This window comes from Cricetulus griseus, chromosome 5 (assembly GCF_003668045.3).
Source record: "Cricetulus griseus strain 17A/GY chromosome 5, alternate assembly CriGri-PICRH-1.0, whole genome shotgun sequence".
In the NCBI taxonomy this organism is placed as follows: Eukaryota; Metazoa; Chordata; class Mammalia; order Rodentia; family Cricetidae; genus Cricetulus; species Cricetulus griseus.
In genome coordinates this window covers 31,421,972-31,443,549 of record NC_048598.1, presented here as the reverse complement: position 1 = coordinate 31,443,549, position 21,578 = coordinate 31,421,972, and the positions used below count along the sequence as shown (strand labels likewise).

Sequence of the window (21,578 nt, the reverse complement as noted above, 5' to 3'; positions counted from 1 at the left end):
GTCTACAAGAGCTAGTTCCAGGACAGCCTCCAAAGCCACAGAGAAACCCTGTCTTGAAAAACAAAACAAAACAAAACAAAACAAAAAAGAGTTAAAAGGTCTTCCAGATCAAGCACACTTGTCTAATTCCAAAATTATTGCTTCCATGTAAATTTACAACTGAAAGAAGTCAATTTGCTATCCAAGTTTATTACTATAAAATAAAGTCTGCTAAGAGAATACTTCCATTTTTCTATTTCAACAGAGACAGACACAGTTAAAAGAATGGTGATAGAAACAGAATTGTAAATGCCGAGGTTTACCGTTCCAGTCTGTGAAATACCCTGAGCAGGCAGCTGATGAGCAGCTTCCTTTTTAATTAGAATCATTTCCTGATTAATTAGTCCCAGAATACTTTTGCAAGCCTCCTCTGTGCCACTGAGACCCAGCACTGATTTTCCTCATGGTAATAAACATCATCCCTTGCCCAGGATTAAGGTCTGTCTATTTCTGCCTTAAATGGGAAAGGCTCTTTTCACAGAATTGACTTGAACAGCCAAAGCCCAACACCAAGAGGTTCATCTTCAGCAGCAACATAAAAAAGGAATGTACGTATTATCTGGGAAAATTTTTCAAGTCTTAATGTTAGGTTGTAGTATAGGAAAAAAATCTTAATTTTAAAAACTATGTAGTAAGGCGCTGTCATTCTTTGGTTGGCTTAAGTTTTTGCTTTTGCAGTGCTAGAATTGAACTGAGACTTGAAAGCACATGCCAGAGAAGCATTTCTGCCACTTCTATCTCCAGCCCTCCATCATTCCTCTGAATACAGTCGGGCCAGATCTAGGAACTGAATGAAACTAATTTTACAAACATCTCAGATATGCTGCAAACACTCAACTTGGAACCCTTTAAAGAAAAGAAAATCTGAAGGCCTTGTAAAGTCACAAAGATAACAATTAATCACTATAAATAAAAATGTATTTAGGATACCTAAATGTGAATAATATAGATAGAATAATTAGTAGAAGTTTTCCATCCACATTCTCAGTTCTACTTGTACATACTAGCCTAGAAAAATTTCAAGAATCAAATGAAAATTGCTCCTTTTTTAACATTGGTTTTGCAGATATCAAGATAAAAGCTTCACGATGCTGTCTTCAAAAAATTAGTCATCTATTAAAAGATTAAGCAGTTTTCATAAACATGTCACAGATCAGCTTCTTAAAGGGTAAAAGTGACTGAAATTCTGACACCAGTAACAATTAAAGTTCTCTCTTAGGGAAGAAATATGCATACCGATGACATCCTAACTCAGGAATAAAAAGTTCTGAACAATTTCTACCTTGTCTTTTTATCACTCAGAAATAAAAATGCTCGTGTGTCAAAGTGGAAATCTACCATGTGCCTAGTAGAAAGATTAGTGATGAATAAGCTGTGGGTCTAGATGAGAAGCAATAAATATAAAGAGGAAAGTAAGTAAATCCAAAATACTAATAAACATTTTTGGGCTTTTTTTCTCTTTTACTTACTGTATTCCTGAGATTATAATATAATCACAACATTTCCCCCTTCCAAATTCATGTAAAATTTTCCAGTAATTGTTATTATTACATTTTATTTGGTGGGGGCACACATTTATATGAATCATTTCTCTCTTTGAATTGTGTGGGACCCAAGGACTAAACATGGATTATCAAGCTTGACAACAAAAACCTTTACCTCTTAAGCCACCTTACTACCCCAAGAATACTAATAAATTCTTAAGGCATAAATATTATTTTAATTTATATATTATATATATTTTAATTTATATATGAATTTATTGTAATACCTGATTTAAATCAATCTAACAAAACTAGATAAAGTAGCATATCAGCTAATTCAAAAGCCAGTTTGTGGAATAAAGCTTTAAAATTTAAAAATGTAAAATAAATCAAACCAAATATAACATTTATAGAGCATCTTTTTGAAGGAGCTCAAGAAATTTCACACAGGAACATTTTTCTAAGTTCTAAATCATGCCAAATGTATTTATTAGTCTTTTGGATTTTCATTTACTTTATTTTTCTTTTTATTGGAAAAATGAAACAACATAAAAATAGTTTGTTATAAAAGAAGGTCATATTGTGGAGTGCTTGTGCATAAATAAACAATTATGTAATCAGTAAAGTGGATTATAGTGGGAAACACTGAACAAATTAGGATAATTTTTCTTTTTTTCAGTACTAGGATTTTTAGTTTAGGATTAGGCTTAACTACAGAATTTTCAAGCAAATTTTGTTCACCGCTTCTCTCTCCTGCTTCTTCCCCATCCTTCTGACCTGTCTTATGTCATCCCACTTTCCGTTCCCTCATTTCCACATTCATGTCACTTATCACATTTTGTCTTCCCCATCTTTCTCAATAATTTTGTTCTCCTCTGGTGGTCTCCTATCTCCTTTCATAGAAAAAGTCAACTTTTCAATGAGCAGTTTTGTGTCTGTGAAACTTCAATCAATCAGCTATGTTCTATAACTTGGAAGTATTCTATAAAACAACTCAAAATTTATAAATTCAAATACAATTCCTTACCAGAAGGGTCAGGGACACTATGAGAGCATGGCCCACAGAACCAATTGACTGGGACTCATAGGGGCTCGAAGAGATCTGCGACCTTTAGATAACTGAGCTAGGTCCTCTGAACACATGTAATGGCTGAGTAGTTTAATGTTCCTGTGGGATTCCTAACAGTGGGAACAGAGGCAGTCACTGACTCTTTTGCCTACTTATGGGACCCTTTTCCACCTAGTTGGATGCCTTGTCCAGCCTTGATGTGCTGTTATGTGCCTGGGCTTATTGTAGCATATTATGCAGTATTTGGTTGATATCCCTGGGAAGCCTGTGCTTTTCTGAGGGGAGGTGAAGTGAAGGTGGATCTGGATTAGAGGGGAGATGGGGGAGGGAAGTCGGGAGAGAGGAGAGAGGGGAAACTGTGGTCCGGATCTAATATACAAGAGAAGACAAATAAAAAAATAAAAATAAAAAAAGAACAAAAGCAAAAAAAAATCCAAATCCTCTTGTTTCTGACCTTTTTTTTTTTCTATTGTGACTCTGTTATTTTGTTTTTAATCATGGAGGACTAACCTATCAAGTTTAATTCACTTTGTCATTCAACACACTTATCAAGGGCTAATGCTAGGCTCTAAGGATACAGAGTACAAGAAAAGAGAGGGACAGTTATCCATGATGACACTACCTTTCTTGAAGCTCAAAAATCAACAGGAAGCCCTGCATCTAAAAAGAAAAAAAAATGCAGAGAAAATGTGAAATTCTGCAAATGTAAGACTATAAATAGAGAAGACTTACTAGGAAAAGCACTTCCCTCAGAAGTACCTGAGGTAGAATCCAAAAAATCCATATAAAGCTGGCATTGGAAGACTGCATCTGTAATAGCAGTACCCCTATGGTGAGATGGTATGTGGAGACAGAAAATTGTTAGGAAGTTTGCAGGCCAGCAAGCAGAGTAAACAACAGCAGAGACCTCAGTCTCTAACAAGGTTGAAGGCAAAGACCAACCAATCCAATGTTGTCCGCTCCATGTGTTCAACATGCTCTTACAAACACTAACAAATGTGCATGTGCACACATCACACACACACACACACACACACACACACACACACACACACACACACACAAAGACAAAAGACAAAAATAATGAAAACTTCTTTTCTTGACTACCTTGACTACATTATAGACATTTAATAAAGAGTGGAAAATAGGATGAAAGACGAAGTAAAGCAGTATTCAAGAGACACAAAGAAATAAAAAGAAGCCAAGTAGTTACAAAAGTGAACAATTTCCAAAACATAAGCAAAAATGTAGTACTGGTGTGTGGGTTACAAGGCATATTCTCAGTACCTACTTCATGAGTTTCTGTCCCTATCCCTTTCACCTTGGCATTAGTTAATCTAAACAGAGATTGGAAAGGAAAAATAAAGCCAAAGCAAAGACAAAGCAAGATCCCAGTCACCAAACCTATCATGCCACATTGTACAAACAAACATAAGTATTCCTAAAATACATGCTACAGCCAAGTTACTGAACTCCAAGAATAAAATCCCAGGCTTTTGAATATCTATGAAGTTTATGAAAAGTGTCATCACTTTCCTTTTCTCTTTCATTATGTTTCTATAAATTCACCCATGCTGTGTAACAATATAGACTGTAGTGTGCTCGGCTGAGCTCTACTTGAGGAGAGCATGAAACCCTTCCTTCAAAAGACTGCACACATACTCTAATGTAAAATCTGAACATTTCCTTTATTTGTCTAGAGCAATGTTTAAAGAAGAGTAAAAGCTTAGCACAGTGGCTTGTGCCTGTAGTCCCAGCACTGGGGAGGCAGAGGCTCTAAGAAGGAGATGTGTTCTAAGTTTCAGGACCATGTTGACAACAAAGTGGGATATTGTCTTCAAAAATAAAAAATAAAAAAAAACACAGTATGAATGATTTAAAAAATTATATTTGTTTCTAGTAATTGAATACATCAGTAAATGCATCAAAACAATAAGTTCTTTTGTAATTTACAAATAATCAATGCTGAAGAGTAAGCAAAGAAATTATAATTTCCTATAATTACAATTTTTATACATATAGACACCACTACAGATGAGAGACAAAGACATAAGTAGATGAGGATCATAGAAATTTCATTAAAATTATGCAGTAGAAAATAAATTCTATGCAAATATATAAATATGTGACAAAAGACCTTTATCCTTTTTATACAAAAAAAAGAGAAATTAAATGGCACATTTTCTAGCAGAACTCTTTCACTAATTCTTATTCATTTTATACTGTCTAGCATTTGCGTGTTCCAGTAATTAACACAATATTCTTCTACAGCACGATATTCTTCATTCTCTAACTCACTGTATTTAATTAATCAATTACTCATTAGTAGATTGTAAAGAATTGGAAATTTTCTAAAATGACTTTAATGAAACTTATATTTGTGTCAGTACCATGGTGGTATAAATGCCAGTGGTTTTGTAACTACCAATGACACAGACCCAGCTGGAACAGTCTCTTTCTGTTACAGATTCACATCCTACAAGTTGTCAATGACATCAGAGCAGCGTGTGTTCAGCACCACTCTGACTCTCAAAGTATTCCAGTGTTCAAATGTTCTTTGACTAACAAACAACCTAAGAGTCTTAAAAAAATAAACTCTGTTTTAAAAATTTTACTTGAAATGACATATGGAGCTTTCCTTTAGTAAAAACTTGCCAAACAAAAAACTTCATAATCAATATTATAATTTGACTTTTCAATCTAATATTTAGTAAATATTATTGAAACATAAGAAAAATACCAATTTAAATACATTCTTTAGAATTTACAGAATTATATTTATAGGACATTTTGTTAGAGTAATTTTTTATTTAGCTAGACACTTTATGAAAAGCCACTTACAAAACAGTACATGGGAGAACTGAGTATATCAATAATCTGACAGTAATAAACAGTGAGGCTTTAGTTGCTCAGCCAATGCTCAAGAAAGCAGCATATGTACAGGATTGTAAAGCAGGCCAAATTTCTGATTTTTTTAAACTGACTTTTCCAAAAGAAATTTTTGGTATCAATAACCCAAATAATATTTTGCAACTATTTCCAACTTCACCCTGTGATACAGGTTTCTTTAAAAAAAATGCTGAGTTTATAAAACTGAGCTGATACTTTACAATTCCATATGTTTTTATTTCCATCAGTAAATGACTTTTTTTGGTTAACTGACATAAACACTAATATATATCATCATCCTTCACAATACCTGGCATACAATATGATTGTACCCAAGGAATTTTTAGAGATGCTGGAGGTTATTGGTTAAATTTCAATACATTGGCCCTAAATAATCAGTTAAATATTGTCTTGTGACATTACCCAGACATGATGTTCACTTTCTGAGTTCTTCATTATATGTATTAGTTTTAGTAAAAATCAACTGGTACTGAGTTCTTAACCATTTAAGAAGGAACAAGTATTGATCCAGGAATAAAGAATGTAGCAGGTCAAATTGAGTGGGCATGGAAGAAGGAAAGAACCTGATATTTGACTTTCTATATTTCCCTAGATAGCCCAGGTTAAGTCACCAAAAGGCAACCAAATTATTCCATAATTCACTCCTTATAGTGCACTCCTCCACCTATCCTGCTAAGATATAATACTCAGGTTCCTATCACAGACAATCTCTGATCTGTGGGTTTATCCCTGGTCCACTCAAGTAGTAAAATCACGTCATCCTCTGTATTCTTTAAACACAGGCAAAACACTAACCATAGGAAAAAATGATTTAGAGCCAGGGATATTGAAGCATGCTTCTAATTTCAACTACTTTGGAGGCTAAAGCAGGACAATGACAAGACTGAGACCAGCATGGAAAACAAAGTGAGATCATATTTATAAATAAACTAAAAATGGGTGGAGATGTTAATTTAGAATTCTTAGTACCATGAGTACAAGGACTACTATGATTTTAAAAAAAAGGAAAAGATAAATGGTAGAAAGAAAGGAAGGAAGAAAAAGAAAGAGCAATAGAGCGGAAAGGCAGGAGAGAGAAAGAGAGGATGCATCACAGACAGTTAATCATCATTATCAACTTGACTGGATTTAGAATCACCATGGAAACATACCTCTGGGTGTGGCTGTGCATGTTTCCAGAGAAGCATTTATTATGTGACAAACAGTTCATCATTTTAATTTGCAATCTCAGTAGCAGCTATCTTAATTTAAATCTACAAATACCAGAAGCTCAAATGATCAAAAATTTGTTCCAATGAGATGTAGCTCAAATTTAGTTCTAACAAACAATAAAATATAAATTCTTTAAACAGAAAAGACACCTGTACATCTATGCACATGTACTTTTAGAAAAATTATTCATTTTGAAGTAAAAGACAAGAATTCAAGTGGTAGGAGAAAAGCTAATGACTGTCATTTCTGAAAGATTATTGGTTAGACATGCTATGATTTTAATAAATCACATTGTATAAATGTTACAGATTTGATCACTTTTACAAAAGCTGGAAACCACAAACCTAGTTTTTGTTATGGTGCATAAGAGCTAATTAGTGGATTTTATCAACTGTATCATACACGTCATATAATTACAGAAACTACACAAACAATTCTGCAATAAGACATAACATTCAAATTGCCCTAAAATATACACAGCCTCCCCCATAACAAATGGCTCAGACTATGTAAAAACATGGCTACTACTCAATGGCTCCTCATGCCAGTAATTAAGACGTCATCTTCATTTCAGAAGTTTTGAATTCTATTTGCTCGTTTCTATAGGGGCAAAGAGTAGACATCCTCTGAGATCACCTCAAAAAATATGAAGAATGCTAGTTAAATAGCAATAACAAAAGTCACAATGATAATGAGGTTCTGAAGAACATTTTCAGACCAGATGTTAAAAACCTTCAGGGGATCTCTCACAGGCAGGGCTACCCTCAGCCCAGGGCTGGGAATTACATTTGACCACCATGGAAATTCAAGCCTACTCTAACAGACAACAGACAAGCCCATCTTAAAAGACACACAGAGTCAGGAGCATCAGCTCTGATCTACCATGGTTCACTCACAAATTCATGCACACTTCACCTCTGATCTACCATGGTTCACTCACGAGGTTCATGCACACTTCAGCTCTGATCTACTGTGATGTACTCACAAAGTTCATGCACACTTCAGCTCTGATTACTGTGGTTCACTCAGAAGGTTCATGCAAACTTCTGAATAGAAACAGCACAGTCTGAATTAATAATAAATCTTCATGAACACCTGCACAGTAGGAAGAAAAGATAGCCTGCCCTTTTTTTGACTTCTCATTTCTTTTAACAATTAATTAATTTTGACAATTTATTTATTACAACTAATTATTTCTAAAGAATCTTTACCATACAAAAGGCAGTAATGCCTGCTTAACAACACAAAAATCATGACAGGTACTTGAACACTAGTCAACCACCTTGGGTTAGCGAAGTCATGGATCTTGGAAGAGAACCCATAATACCACTGTATTAAACCAGTATAATTAATAACTACAGTCTAAATACATACATCTATATCCACAGATGAGTGTAGCTCCCATGCCTCATAAAGGTAATTTCTCTTTGTAACAAATGGAAATCAGAAACAGATGGAGACGGAAAATACAAACAATAAAGAGAAAAAGAGATCATGTAATACCCAGTAACAACTGATAAATCTTCAACACAATTCCTGCACTTAATGTTCAATCATTATGAAAGAGGAAAGCAAAAAGATTGTAAGAGCCAGAGGAACAGGAAGTTTGTTGTGAGGCTTTGTCTCCTAAAAATGTCAGACAGACCATACCTATGAAGTCTCATCAACATTGCTACCTAACAAGACCTAAACATCAATGGCAGCAATGGACATGCTAACTAACATGGATTGGAAAAAGCTCATGGGGTTCTCAATTGCAGACAAAGAATTACAGGTACTGAGGAATGCTGAGTGAGAGAAATAGTCTTCCCCAGAGAGGAGCAAAGAGACCCCCCCCAATTGGTTATCCAATACTAATTGGATAAACTGAGACCATATACCCACAGGTAACATTGTATTATTGAGCAGGTTGTATTTATGTATTTAGGAGTATTGTGTGGGAGTAATTAAAAAGAGGCCATGATAGAGGCCATGGATAGGAAGGGTTGGATGGAGAAAAGAGGCAAGTGATATAATTATATTATAATTTCAAAACCTTATTTTAAATAAAAGAAAGTCTTAATGCCCTATACCTTTTTAGTTTTCAACTTAATGGGTTCAAATATGAGTACTTCTTTAATGGTAAAAATACAAATCACATCACTGGCCACACATAGTGGTGTGTGCCTTTATCTCAGCAACTGGGAGAAGGAAGGAAGGAAGGAAGGAAGGAAGGAAGGAAGGAAGGAAGGAAGGAAGGAAGGAAGGAAGGAAGGAAGGAAGGAAGGAAAAAGGCAGGCCAATCTGATCTACATAACAAGTTACAGACTAGCCAGGGCTTCAGTGACTGAGCTCATTTCAAGAAAAAAGAAGGATCAAATTGCTGAAGCTGTGAGAGTCACTGAAGAGGGCCTACAAAAGCACTAGAATGCAAGAGCCAGGGGGATAGAGGACACCAGGAGAACAAGGCCCTCTTAATCAACTGAGCAAAGATCACATGAATTCACAGAAATCTCTGTATTTCCTGTGTATTTCTTCTCTATGTTTCTTAGTTAACATTAGTTACATATTGCTTTATAATTTTATTTATTCTCTATGATTCATGGGACCTCACCAAGGCCTGCATTAGCTGCTGTACATGGATTATTTCATTGAATCCTAACAATCCTGCAAAATATCAGACATTAAAGCCTACTTTACAAGTGAGGGAACTGAGATAGAAGAGTTAAGGAAATCACTCAGTCACAAATGATTGAGTAACAGAGCTTGAAATATGGACCTCATTTCTCACACTGTCATGAGTATGTTCTCCTCAAGCAAAGCTACTAACACTTTTCCTATAGCCTGAACTCCTACTGGGGCTACACGAATGCAACATAATTCTCCATGAATGTGGACCTACCAGCTATTCTGAACTGATATCTTGGTCCTAGACTCCACAAGGAAATTGGTCTATGGATGATATTCAATTACCAATCTTTCTCATCCTCACTTGAATCTAGTTCAGTACTTTTTAAAAATAGTCAATTATTATCAACACCCCAAAATCATGTTCCTTCTTAGATAAATTATAAAAACCAGCAAATCATAAAATGTTTGTCCCACACTATAATCCCAGATCCTTTCTATCTGCTGGAGAAGTACACATTGAGAAATTAGAGATTGGAAGTATGGCTCAATGGCAGAGTTCTTGCCCAATATATGCAAGGCCCTGGTTTTTTATTACTCCATATGCCCAGAAAGGAACTAAAAGCACACTACCTTTGCCTCATTTTCTGAAAAACTGCTGTGAAGGATATAATTTTGAAGGTTACAGAGCAACTAGAAGCAAGTGTTTGGTAAAACAGCCAATCCTATACTTTAATATATGGTGATTTCACAAAGTACACCTAAAAAGAATGCTATCCCTCATAAGACTACCTCCAAATAGAATGTGTCTTTAAATTCTAATTCTACAGAATTAAGTGACTTTTTCTTAAAAGCCATTCTTGATTAATCTTCATCATCCCCCTTCTTTCCTATGCACTCTATGGTCTCTGAGGATTTCTATGAAGAAATTCTGTTCAGACAGAATTATCTGATTAGTCAACCATAGAAATCTCATCATTCCCTTAATAGAGAAGAAAATTTAACTGGATCAAAATAAGAGACTAACATGCTGAATCATGACAAACAAACACCAAGCATGTAGCACTTCTTATGAAACCCTCTGGGTGTTTATGTTCTTCTAGCTGAGTGGTGCTCTAAGTTCAGATGCACATAAATACACTCTTGGCTACAAGAACTTGCTGTCTCGTTTCTACTTCCAGCATAGAAAAACAAGGCATTTGTTTTTAGAAATGTGTCATTATCCAACTTTTTATTATGCTTAGCAATGATGCAGAAGACAATAAAATCAAATATACTATTGTACTTCCTGTTAAAAAAGTGTTATGACTTGAAAGCTTGACTAAGAGCAACAGATTTCTATACACTTTATACAAAACATGCTTTTAAAAAAGTGTACTTTTTATAATTGGAGTAACATTAAAACATTGTCATGTATTTATAAATGAAATAAGACAATATTATATGATTAATTACACATTGCTAGTCATTCAAGTAGCAACTCTTGGCATATATGTAAAAATGTCTAATGTTCCATTTGTTTTTATAAAATAACAACAAAAAGACCACAGTTATATTTATGCTTGCTGTGACTTGGGACTGAAGTCTTAATGGGCTTCTGTTATGATGGCTATAGATTGCCTTGTGGTTCATTGGTAACCTGACCTTATGGAATCTGCATACCTCAGACTGAAATAACTATAATGCTCATGTATTTACTCTCAGAATATATGTTTTGCAGTTTCATGTGTCAGAGAAAGTGGATTTACATGTTACCTAGTTTTCATTTAACCCTCATAAAATGGCTGAATGGCTTAAGAACATAGTTGTTGAAAGACACTAAATATATTAAAGAAATAAACAGTTGTTCTGTTCCTTCAAAAAGAATTGCTGTTATAGCAATTAATGATGAAGCAACTGCATTGGAAAGAAAATCCTAAAGAAGTCTATTTTGAAACATTTGGTAGTGTAAACATTACTACATGCCTTGGTAACCGGAAACTATGTATATGAGTATATTATTATAAATCTCTTGGCCTAGGGAGTTAGATCACTAAATAAAGTGCTTACTGCATGAGCACGAGAACTTGAGTTTGGATCCCCAGTGTCCATGTAAAAGGCTGAGCATAACCATGTGTGCCTGTGATCCCTGAACAGGAGTGGAGATCATAAGGGTCTAGAGACTTTATAGGATAGCAGGTCTAGCCAAATTGGCAAGCTCCATGTTTGGTGAGTATCTTAGTTAAGATTATCATTCCTATATTGAAACACCATGACCAAAAAGCGAGATGGAGAGGAAAGGGTTTATTTGGCTTACATTTCCATATCACTGTTCATTATCGAAGGATGTCAAGATAGGAACTCAAACAGGGCAGAAATTTTGAGGCAGGAGGAGATACAGAAGCCATGGAGGACCAATGCTTATGAGCTTGCTCAGCTTACTGTTTTGTAGAACTCAGGACCACTAGCCCATGGATGGCACCATCCATAATGGGCTGGGCTCTCCTGAATAATCACCAATCAAGAAAATATCCTACAGTCTTGTCTACAGCTGGATCTTATGGAAGCATTTTCTCAACTGAGGCTCCCTTCTCTCTGATGACTCTAGCCTGTGTCAGAGAGAGAGAGAGAGAGAGAGAGAGAGAGAGAGAGAGAGAGAGAGAGAGAGAGAGAGTTGTGCCACAAAACTTCTTACATCTCCACACTTAGTAACCTGAAATGAGAAATCGTACATTTAAAACTTGTATAGAAAGTTACAGAGATTGTGGAATAAAATGATAAAAGTATAAAGATGCATCAACTTCTGATTCATCCATAAAAATACTTAAAGGTGCTAGAGAGATGGGTCAGTGGTTAAGAGCACTGGCTGCTCTTTCAGAGAACCTGTGTTCAATTCCCAGCACCAACATGGCAGCTCATAACTATTTGAAACTCCAGTTCCAAGAACCCAACACTCTCACACAGACATATACACAGGCAAAGCAACAATGCACAGAAAAATAAAATAAATAAATCATTAAAAAACACTAAAAAATATAGATGAATGGTAAATTCATTCATTACCCAGACACCCCAGAAAGGAGAGAGAGAGAGAAATAAAGCTGACTAGCATAGGGAAAATAGGTAATATCCTAGCCTAAATTCAGCAACATATTTGATTATAGGGGCTGAAAAGAATGATACACTTTTACTTGGTTCTACAAGTCTTTTTCTGATACAATAAATACGAAAACCATTAAAAATAACTTAGAAATAAATTTTCAAATCACTGTTTTATAATATGCTAAAACATAGTAAATTAATGACCCATACTGATGATTCTCCATATAGAATTGCACAGAAAAATAGAATGGGGAAGTCTATAACTATAGAATATAGATAAGTGGTTTTTAGGAAAAAGGGAGGAGGGAGCTATCAGATACTCCTAACAGCTATGTTGTTTATTTAGGGAACGATATAATGATCTTGTAGTCTTGCTGGCGACCATGAAGTTATTCTAAAGAGACATACTTTAGAATTTGCCCAGGAGTTGGGAGAAGGAAAAGACTGGGGCACTGATATAAGCCAGAGAGAAAACTCTTCCTGAGAAAGTGAGCTCTCCCAGGAAGAGATTTCATACAGTTCTAACAACTTATGTAACACCACCTTACAAGAACAAGGAGCTGAGAGATTGATGGTCACTATGAGCAAAACCACACCCTGACAGATTGCTTGGATTAACTGTGGCTTCTCTGTTTGAACCCAAATTTCATGTCACGACCCTGAAGATGGACTCTGGGAGGTCAATGGACTTCTCTGTTCCTTCTCCAGTGTAGTGTATCTTTCTTCTCTTCTTTTCACTTATTACCTGCTTTTTTACTTGGCCCACTGAGGATGGGTGGCTGAGCCTGTTATTAGGGATATGAGAGTCCAAGCTTTGGTCCTAACAATCTCAGAATTACTCTGAAATTATGGAGTACTGAAACTTAGTCAACACAGTGAATATAATAAAAGCTACTAAACATTTATCCTTAAATGACAAATTTTATGTCATATGACAGCTACCTCAGTAGAAAACTTACAAAAGTTAAAAGACCCATATTTAGTATTGAACAATACTTTGTAGTATATTTTAAGCAAACATTATCAGATTCATTCTTTACAAGAAGTCTAAATGTCTGTACTTTGTGAACTATCCATAATATCTTAGTATAGTATGCACAATAAAAGATTCACAGACACATATTAGAAGTTTATTCTCAAAAAAATTTTGGTGATCATACATGTCTAGACACAGTGGTATGATAATAGATGCTTGTGCATAAGTAGCACACTACGTACTTCTGATGACCTTTCATGGGGTAGCAGGTACAGCCACACCCCTTCCTCCACTGAGAACCTTTTAAAATTCATACTTTTTAAGATTTCAACCTTTGAAATGGACATAAGATACTGTATCACAATATTATTGACATCCTGATAATATATGTCCATAGTGTGATAAAATAGTGCTTTTGAATACTACAGCTTGCATAGAAATTTTCAGATCAAGAGACCAAGTAGAAAAAATTCTTATTAAATATAATGTATGAAAGGTATTTGGAAGCAGAGGGATTGCATTTCTCTTGGAGTTCTGGCTGTGAGTTACTTTCTGCAGTGAAGATTGGAAGGAGGTGAAAACCATGGTAGCAGAGAACTTTTTTTTTTTTTTTTTTTTTTTTTTTTTGGTTTTTCAAGACAGGGTTTCTCTCTATTTTGCTTTGGAGGCTGTCCTGGCACTCACTCTGTAGACCAGGCTGGCCTCAAACTCACAGAGATCCATTGACCTCTGCCTCCCAAGTGATGGGATTAAAGGTGTGCACCATTAAGGCAGAGAACTTCTTTAGAGGTAAAGCTTTAGATTTGCTCCTGGGTGTGTCATTCTCAATCACGTGCCTGCATTCTGTAGAACCATTTTCTTGTGTATTGACTTTTGTTGTTGCTGTTGTTTTCTTTTTTCCCAAGCAGAAACAGCAGCCTCTCGTTTTTTTTCTGGGCCAACCAATGGCAAGTTAAAAGCTAGATCACCATTTTGCCCTTTCCGTGTTTCCAATGATCGAGTAACTTAGAACCTTCAATTAAATACACTTTGAAATGCCTATTTTCCTGACCATACCTTCTTTGATGTACTTGTCATTTGTCACCTTGTCACATAGTTTCTATTCTATGTCTAATGTTATATTTGAGAGAGAGAGAGAGAGAGGAAGAGAGAGAGAGAGAGAGAGAGAGAGAGAGAGAGAGAGAGAGAAGGGGGAATATTGAGTTAGCTAGACTAGAGATAAAGGGCATGCTATTCCACTTTGCTAACTTGTATAAGAATTATGACACCAGCTATTAATCAAGGGTGACAACAAGTAGGAGATTTTACTAATTTATATACACCTTAGACTTTTGCATTCTACACAGGCTGCCATCCTTAAATCTCTTTCAGGTCATGGCCCCAGGTTACACTGTGAACAGGCAGGAGACCACAAGTCTAACCGTTTAGGCAGATGGAAGTTTTATACAGCAAAGATGTTGCCACTATTATTTCTTAAGTACACCAGTGTACTTCTCTTCCAATAGTTGCCGCCCTGGTTTGTCTTGCCCACCTGACAAAATTATGCTTTTCCTGATAAAAGTACAAGAGAATGTCTAGAAGACAAGGACTTAATGTTGTGTGTGATGGACACTGAATTACCTCCCTGAGCTGCACTGTAAAGGCATATTCTTTGATTTGGGGGATGGGCCTAATGGTTGGTTGTTAATCAGAGCTGTCTCCTGTTACAGGAATGGAGCCTTAACTGGAGGTCGGTCAATCTGGGTAAACAACCATTAGCAGAAACTTTCTCCACAAGCTTAAACTTCAGTTATGATGCGAAGTTTTCATTCCTACAGCTTCCACAAGCTTGGTTATTATACTATCTTACAAGCATATTGGAGGAATTGTTCCTTTAGCTAAATTCAACTTTGTGTAACTTAATATTCCTAAGCAAGTTTATAAGCAAATCCATTATAGCATTAATTTTATTACTTCAAGTTTCTTCATCCGAATTTTAAAATGAAACCAAGGTATAAAGTGTTCAAAACTACTGTAAGTACTGTTTACCACAAGTGTTCAGAACAGAATAAAACACTAATAGCATACCACTGATACATTTTTAAAGAAGTTCAAGGCACTGATGACTTATTGGAGCTTTGAAAAACATGATTTGATGTTTCTTCATTAAAACAATATTTAAAGATTTTCCTACCTTTGTGATAAGAATTCGGTATCTATCCAGCATTGCCTGGTTGTCATGGCATCCTGCTAATAGCTGCCATACTTCTGCTCTTAATGCCTCAGGAACACCACTCTTTACCAAAGTGGATAGCCCTTTTGGTCGGGCACCAAGGTTATTGTGCCTGAGGAGAAAAGAAAATAAACCATTCACAATCCATGCCCAGAACCACTGCTGTTATAGAAAGAATATGTATTAGTTTATGTAAAAATATAAGGCTGGTCAAAAGAAAATTGACTGGAACACTAAACAAAAGAAGTACTTAAACCTCAGTGATATCTTTAACCACTTTTTTTTCTTTATTTCACCCTATATTTTGATGATATATATATTCCACTTTAGACAAAGGGCTTTTTTACCCTGTTATTTATATTTTTAATTTTTCTATGATGATTATGTAGTAATATATGTATTAGTTTTTTGTTTATATCCAAATAGTGAAACATAAAAAATAACCACTTAAATCCCCTGAGACAGCTGTACAACCACTTGACTGTGTTGCCAAAGAATGAGTTGAGATGCTGAAAGTGAATCATAAGCCTGTCAAACTTGACAGTACCCACTTCTTTATAGTCAGACTGAGCTGGGCCAAATGCAAAAAGCAGGTCCTACATTATAGGAAAGAAATATGCAAACTTTAGTTTCTTACAGTCCCTACATCTTGACCCAAGGATTGCCTGGGAAGCGGCATGTCTTGTATGCTTAATTTGGAACACTCCGTTTCAGTTTAAACTTAAGTACAAAGGACCATCTAGATTTAAAATACCCAAGGTGACCCTTATACCAAGAGGAATTCCTCATTGCTGTCAGTTCTAAATTTGTCTTGATGGCCTATTTGAACTACAAGCATTCCCTAAAATGAGGTCTTTACTCTTTCCTACAAACAACAAAACTTACACAACTACATCTTGCTAGAGGGACAGCTTATGCCTATCAGTCTTATCCTTTTCTCAAGGGCTGTTAAGAATCAGAGCAAAAGCAAGTATCTGTTGTCTAAAGCCAATGATCACATATTAGCTATGCAATAATGATCAACAGACATCTGATCAAGATATTAAATTATAGTTTGAACGCAAGATCATTCTTCACCTGTTTCCTGACTTAAGAGCTGTAGTCTCGGCCTTTTCTGCTCAGATACCTCACATTCCTTGCTCACTATGTCATAGAGCTGACCCTGAGGCAACCACCCAATTCCAGAACTTGATAATGTATCCCAATTTGAACTAACATACCAGGCTATAATTTCAAGTTTTAAAACTGAAAAGTCATGGAATCCATATGTCTATTTTACATAATTGGTATCCCACATACTTCTCCAAATTATGCACACTCTTCTATCGCCAGCCTAGACCCAAATTTTGGCATCTTCTTCTGAAAATGTGTTCAAAAGTTTTTTCCCCCCTACATATTGTCATAATCTACATATCTTTGGAGAAAATCTTAATGTTCCAAACTTAGATAATAAGTTAAAGCAAACTTATCACATCAATTTTGTGTAAATCCTCACATTTATGACCATTCTGCTTTCATTCAGCTAAACTTTTGTGGGGAGAGGATTGGGAGAATTAGGGAATGGAAACTGGTAAAACTGATGGGCTCAAATCAAAATGAAGTTGAAAGACTTAGAGCATAAAAGAATCAACATTATTAAAGAAGATTATTATGCTGTCAAGGGACAGGATTCAAAATAGTTATATAGGTATTATTTTAGATACATACTATTTTTAAAAGATTTTATTTATTTATTATGTATACAACATTCTGCTTCCATGTATATCTGCACACCAGAAGAGGGCACCAGATCTCATAATGGATGGTTGTGAGCCACCATGTGGTTGTGGGAATTGAACTCAGGACCTCTGGAAGAGCAGTCAGTGCTCTTAACCTCTGAGCCATCTCTCTGGCCCCGACAGATACTATTTTAACCTGCTTTTAAACATACATATGATAAAATTTGGAATAACATATATAGTGCATATGTTTATGTATGTAATAAGATTAAGAAAGTCCTTTAATTTAATTTTTATATTCCTTTTTAATTACAATGATGCTAAATTCTTTTATAAATACTAATTACATAAATAATTATATTAGTATAAATATATTTATATTTGCATACATGTTATTTTATAATTATAAAATATATTATTAACATTTGATTGTAATTCTTTAAAGTACCTTTATATGTTTAAATAAGATTTTTTAATTAACTGTGGCAAACATGTTTAATGCATTCCATAAAATATGACACATAGAAAAGTACTAATTATGCTTGAGAAGAAGTGAATAAACTATCTGATGCCTGGAATTTCCTAGAAGATCTCTTTTTCATTATCCAGCTGAGTCTGAGACTACTTAAAAACATAAGAGAACTAGGATCATTTATAAAATCATGCTTCTTATAATTCAATGTATGATTCTGATTATACTTTTGGATCCGAAAAGCATTTAGTTTGAAGGTAGTTGAATTTACGGATTCTGTAGGTAAAAAAAAAACTAAGCTAATTAAAAGCGACAGTGTGAGTACAAAAAAGTCTAACTACATTTTCTTGAAGTTGAAGGAAATACTGTAAATTATGAATCACATAGTGTATAAAGTTACAGAAGAGGAATTCGAAGTAATTAAATATATTATATGCTATAAGTAAACCATTATCTATTACAATTTGAAAAGATACCTACAAGTAAAAGTACGCTTGTCTGGGTTCTTCAGAAGGCACTATAACATCTCTGTGCCCACATGTGGCTTTTCAGAAGTCCTCTATAATCATATGTACTTCTTTCCCACATTCATTTTCCAATTCAGTATAGCAGGACCTCTCTGTCCCTTCCTGAAGGGTTTTCACTCAAGTAATCCACAACATGTCCTTGTGTCACTAAGTTCAATGGGTATTTTCAATCCTCTCGGGGTTGACCACTCATTTACTTGACCTTTCACTGCTTCCATAGGGATCAAGCATAAAACCTCCCCTCTTATCCACACTCCACAAACTCCACCAATGATTGCTTCTCCACTCTTAACACCAGTAATCTAATTCTGTTACTGTCTTGTTTGTTCAGTATGTCTCTGGAGTACCTATGGCTCAACCACACCCTGAAATCAGTCATGCCCCAGTCTGAACTCAGTCTTCCTTCAAAAATCTCATTGTTATCCAAGATTACATCAACTTCAGTGATTATGCAATAATCTATCCACACTAAAAATCTAGATGTTATTGTTGATCTCACTTTCCATCCCACAGATCATACCTAGCCCATTGTCACACCCAAAAGATCTTTTTTTTTTTTTTCTTTTTGGAAGAACTCACATGGGAAGTTTATTGGGGAAGGGATTAGGGGAAGGGAAGGAAGAGAAGGGAGAGAAAAAAGAGAGGGGAGGGAGGGAAAGAGAGAGGGGAGAAAAAAGAGACAGAGAATATTGATTCTTTCATTCCATGAGTTCTTCCATTGTTGTTTTCCAGTGTTTCAAATCACAGAGACAGTGGTTTGCTAGATTTCTACCTAAGTGTTTCATGGCTTTTTTATTTTATATGTCTTGTGTCTTCCATCTCTGACTTTTCATTGCTACTATATTCAAGTAGAATTAGCCTTAACATATTGACTTTGCATTCTGTAAGATGGTAAAATGAGGGCAAGAGTGGTGGCACACGGGGTTAATCCCAGCACTCAGAAAGCAGAGAGAGTCAGACATCTTTGAGTTCTAGGCTAGCCTTATCTACATGGCAAGTTCCAGACTAGCCAAAGCTATATGGTGAGACTCTGTCTCAAAAAAGGTTAGGTTTTGTTTATCTACTTATTTTATATAAATCTTTTATTTTGCTTATGAATGAAAATTATATTTCTGAAAATTAGATACCATTTTGTATCTTCCTTCCAAATCTTATTTGCCTTTCCCTTTTAAAAAATTATATGAAAAAAAGATGAGAGTAACCAACCAATAACTGATTTGACTTAAGGCCCATTCCACGAGATGGAGCCCATACCTGACAATGCTTGAATGACCAAGACTCTAAAGCTAGCCCAGGGACCAAGGGTAAAATTAAATAATATTGGTCTAAAAAATAAATAGATAAATAAGGAAGGAAGACATATAGTGATAAAATCATTCCTAATGACATACTCATAGATCAGTGCCTTGCTCAGCCATCACCAGAAAAGCTTCCTCCTGCAGCAGATGGAAACAAATATAGAGACCCACAACTGGACATTACACAGAGTGAGAGACCTTAGAACACCCAAGCTTAAGTGGGATGTCTCCATCAAATCCTTTCCCTAGGAGATAAGGAAACCCCATGAAAGAAGAAGAGGAAAGAATGTAAGAGTCAGAGGGGATGAAGGATACCATGAAACAAGGCCTTCTAAATAACATAGGCAAAATTCATATGACTTCACAGACTGAAGCTGCATGCACAGGGCCAGCATGGGTTTCTGTGCTTATCTTATGGTTTCTAGCTTACTTTTTTTATAGGATTCCTGAGTCTGCAAATAATTGGGTCTCTGATGCTTGTAACTTCTCTTGGTCTCCTTTCTGTCTGTTGGTATGTCTTCTTGTCCAACTTCAATGTGATAGTTTTTACCTTATTATATTGTATTTTGTTATTTTTTTAATGAATTAATGAATAAAAACTTAGCAACTAGGGTAAAGGTTAACAACTGAACTATCATTTATACACTGGGTATGTCAACCACTCCAGGACAGGCCTTATATTCAGGAGTAGTTGACCAACATATAAAGGACTCCAGAGTTTTTATGTGTGCTTTTATTTGGTGATAGTTTGGTGTTGTATTTTCCTTTGGGGGTGGTGCTTGCTTTCTTGGGTTTGGGGACCTATTTTGTATTAGGTTCGGATTGTTTTTTGAAAAAGAACTTAAAGTTAGGTGGGTAGGGAAAGATAGAGGATCTGGAAGGACTTGGGGGAGAGAAAGAATATGATTAAAATATATTTAAAGTTAAAAATTGTTTCAAATAATCAAAAGTATAATTAAAAATATCCCCAATATTAAACCAAGTAAATGAGAATGCTCAAAGTAGATATGCCTATGCTGTCACAGACTTAGGATTTTGTTCTTAAAGCTAACAGCTGCAGGCAGCTTATAGGTACCTACAAAAGTTATGAAAGCTCCCTGGATTCCTAGTTTGCTGAGATTTATATCATGAGTGATAAGCTTTTTAAAGGTTTTTAAATGCATATATTAAGATAATTACATTATTTTTCTTCTGGTGATGATATGGCAACTTCATAATTTATTTTCATATGCTGACCCGCACATGATGTCCCAGAATAAACCCCATTGTTATGCTTTTTTTTATTTTCCTTTATAAATAACTGAATTTGACATGTTCTTACTATTGTTGGGGATTTCCGAGCATATGTTCATAAAGCATACTTGGCTGTAGTTTTGTCATATTTTAAATTGGTATTGTGATTGGTGTATGTTAGTGTCATAAAATTAATTCAAAATAATTACCTTCTATATTCTGAGAAAGTCTGTATAAAATTTAACAGTTCACCTTTTATAAATATTTGGTTAATTTTCTAATTAGATTTCAAGCTTTCTTTGTGAAGAAAAAAAATTTAAGCAGGGTTGGGTAGCTGGGAGCTCAGCTAGGAGAATGCTTGATTAGAATGCACAAAGTCAACCAAGCAGTGGTGACATACGCCTTTAGTCCCAGCAGAGGAAGGCAGAGGAAAGAGAATCTCAATGAGTTAGAGGCCAGCCTGGTTTACAAAGAGAGTTCCAGGACAGCCAGGACTGTTACACAGAGAAACCCTGTCTCAAGATACAAAAAAAAAAAATAGGGAAAAGAAAAGAAAAGAAAGAATGCACAAAGTCCAGCACTGCATAAACTACATAGGCTGGCACACCTGTAATGCTGACACACCTGTAATGCTATGCTAGCACCTGGGAAGTGGAGGAAGGGGAATCAGAAATTCATGTTATCCTTGGCAACATTTAATGTCAGCTTGGCTACATGAAACACTTCCTCAAAAATAAAAA

The 21,578-nt window shown here is 35.4% G+C and overlaps 1 protein-coding gene across 6 annotated transcripts in view; it reads right to left on the bottom strand.

Moving 5' to 3' along the window:
- Positions 1-21,578, bottom strand: part of Rabgap1l (RAB GTPase activating protein 1 like) — a 560,109-nt gene that overhangs the window by 381,152 nt on the left and 157,379 nt on the right. For 5 of the 6 annotated variants that reach the window (XM_035445764.1, XM_035445765.1, XM_035445766.1 and 2 more), the window contains one exon: positions 15,552-15,702. In XM_035445764.1, coding sequence (XP_035301655.1) covers positions 15,552-15,702 — 151 coding nt within the window. Of the gene's footprint in view, positions 1-3,195; positions 3,253-15,551; positions 15,703-21,578 lie in introns of those variants that run through there. The other variant, XM_035445767.1, reaches the window with a different exon arrangement.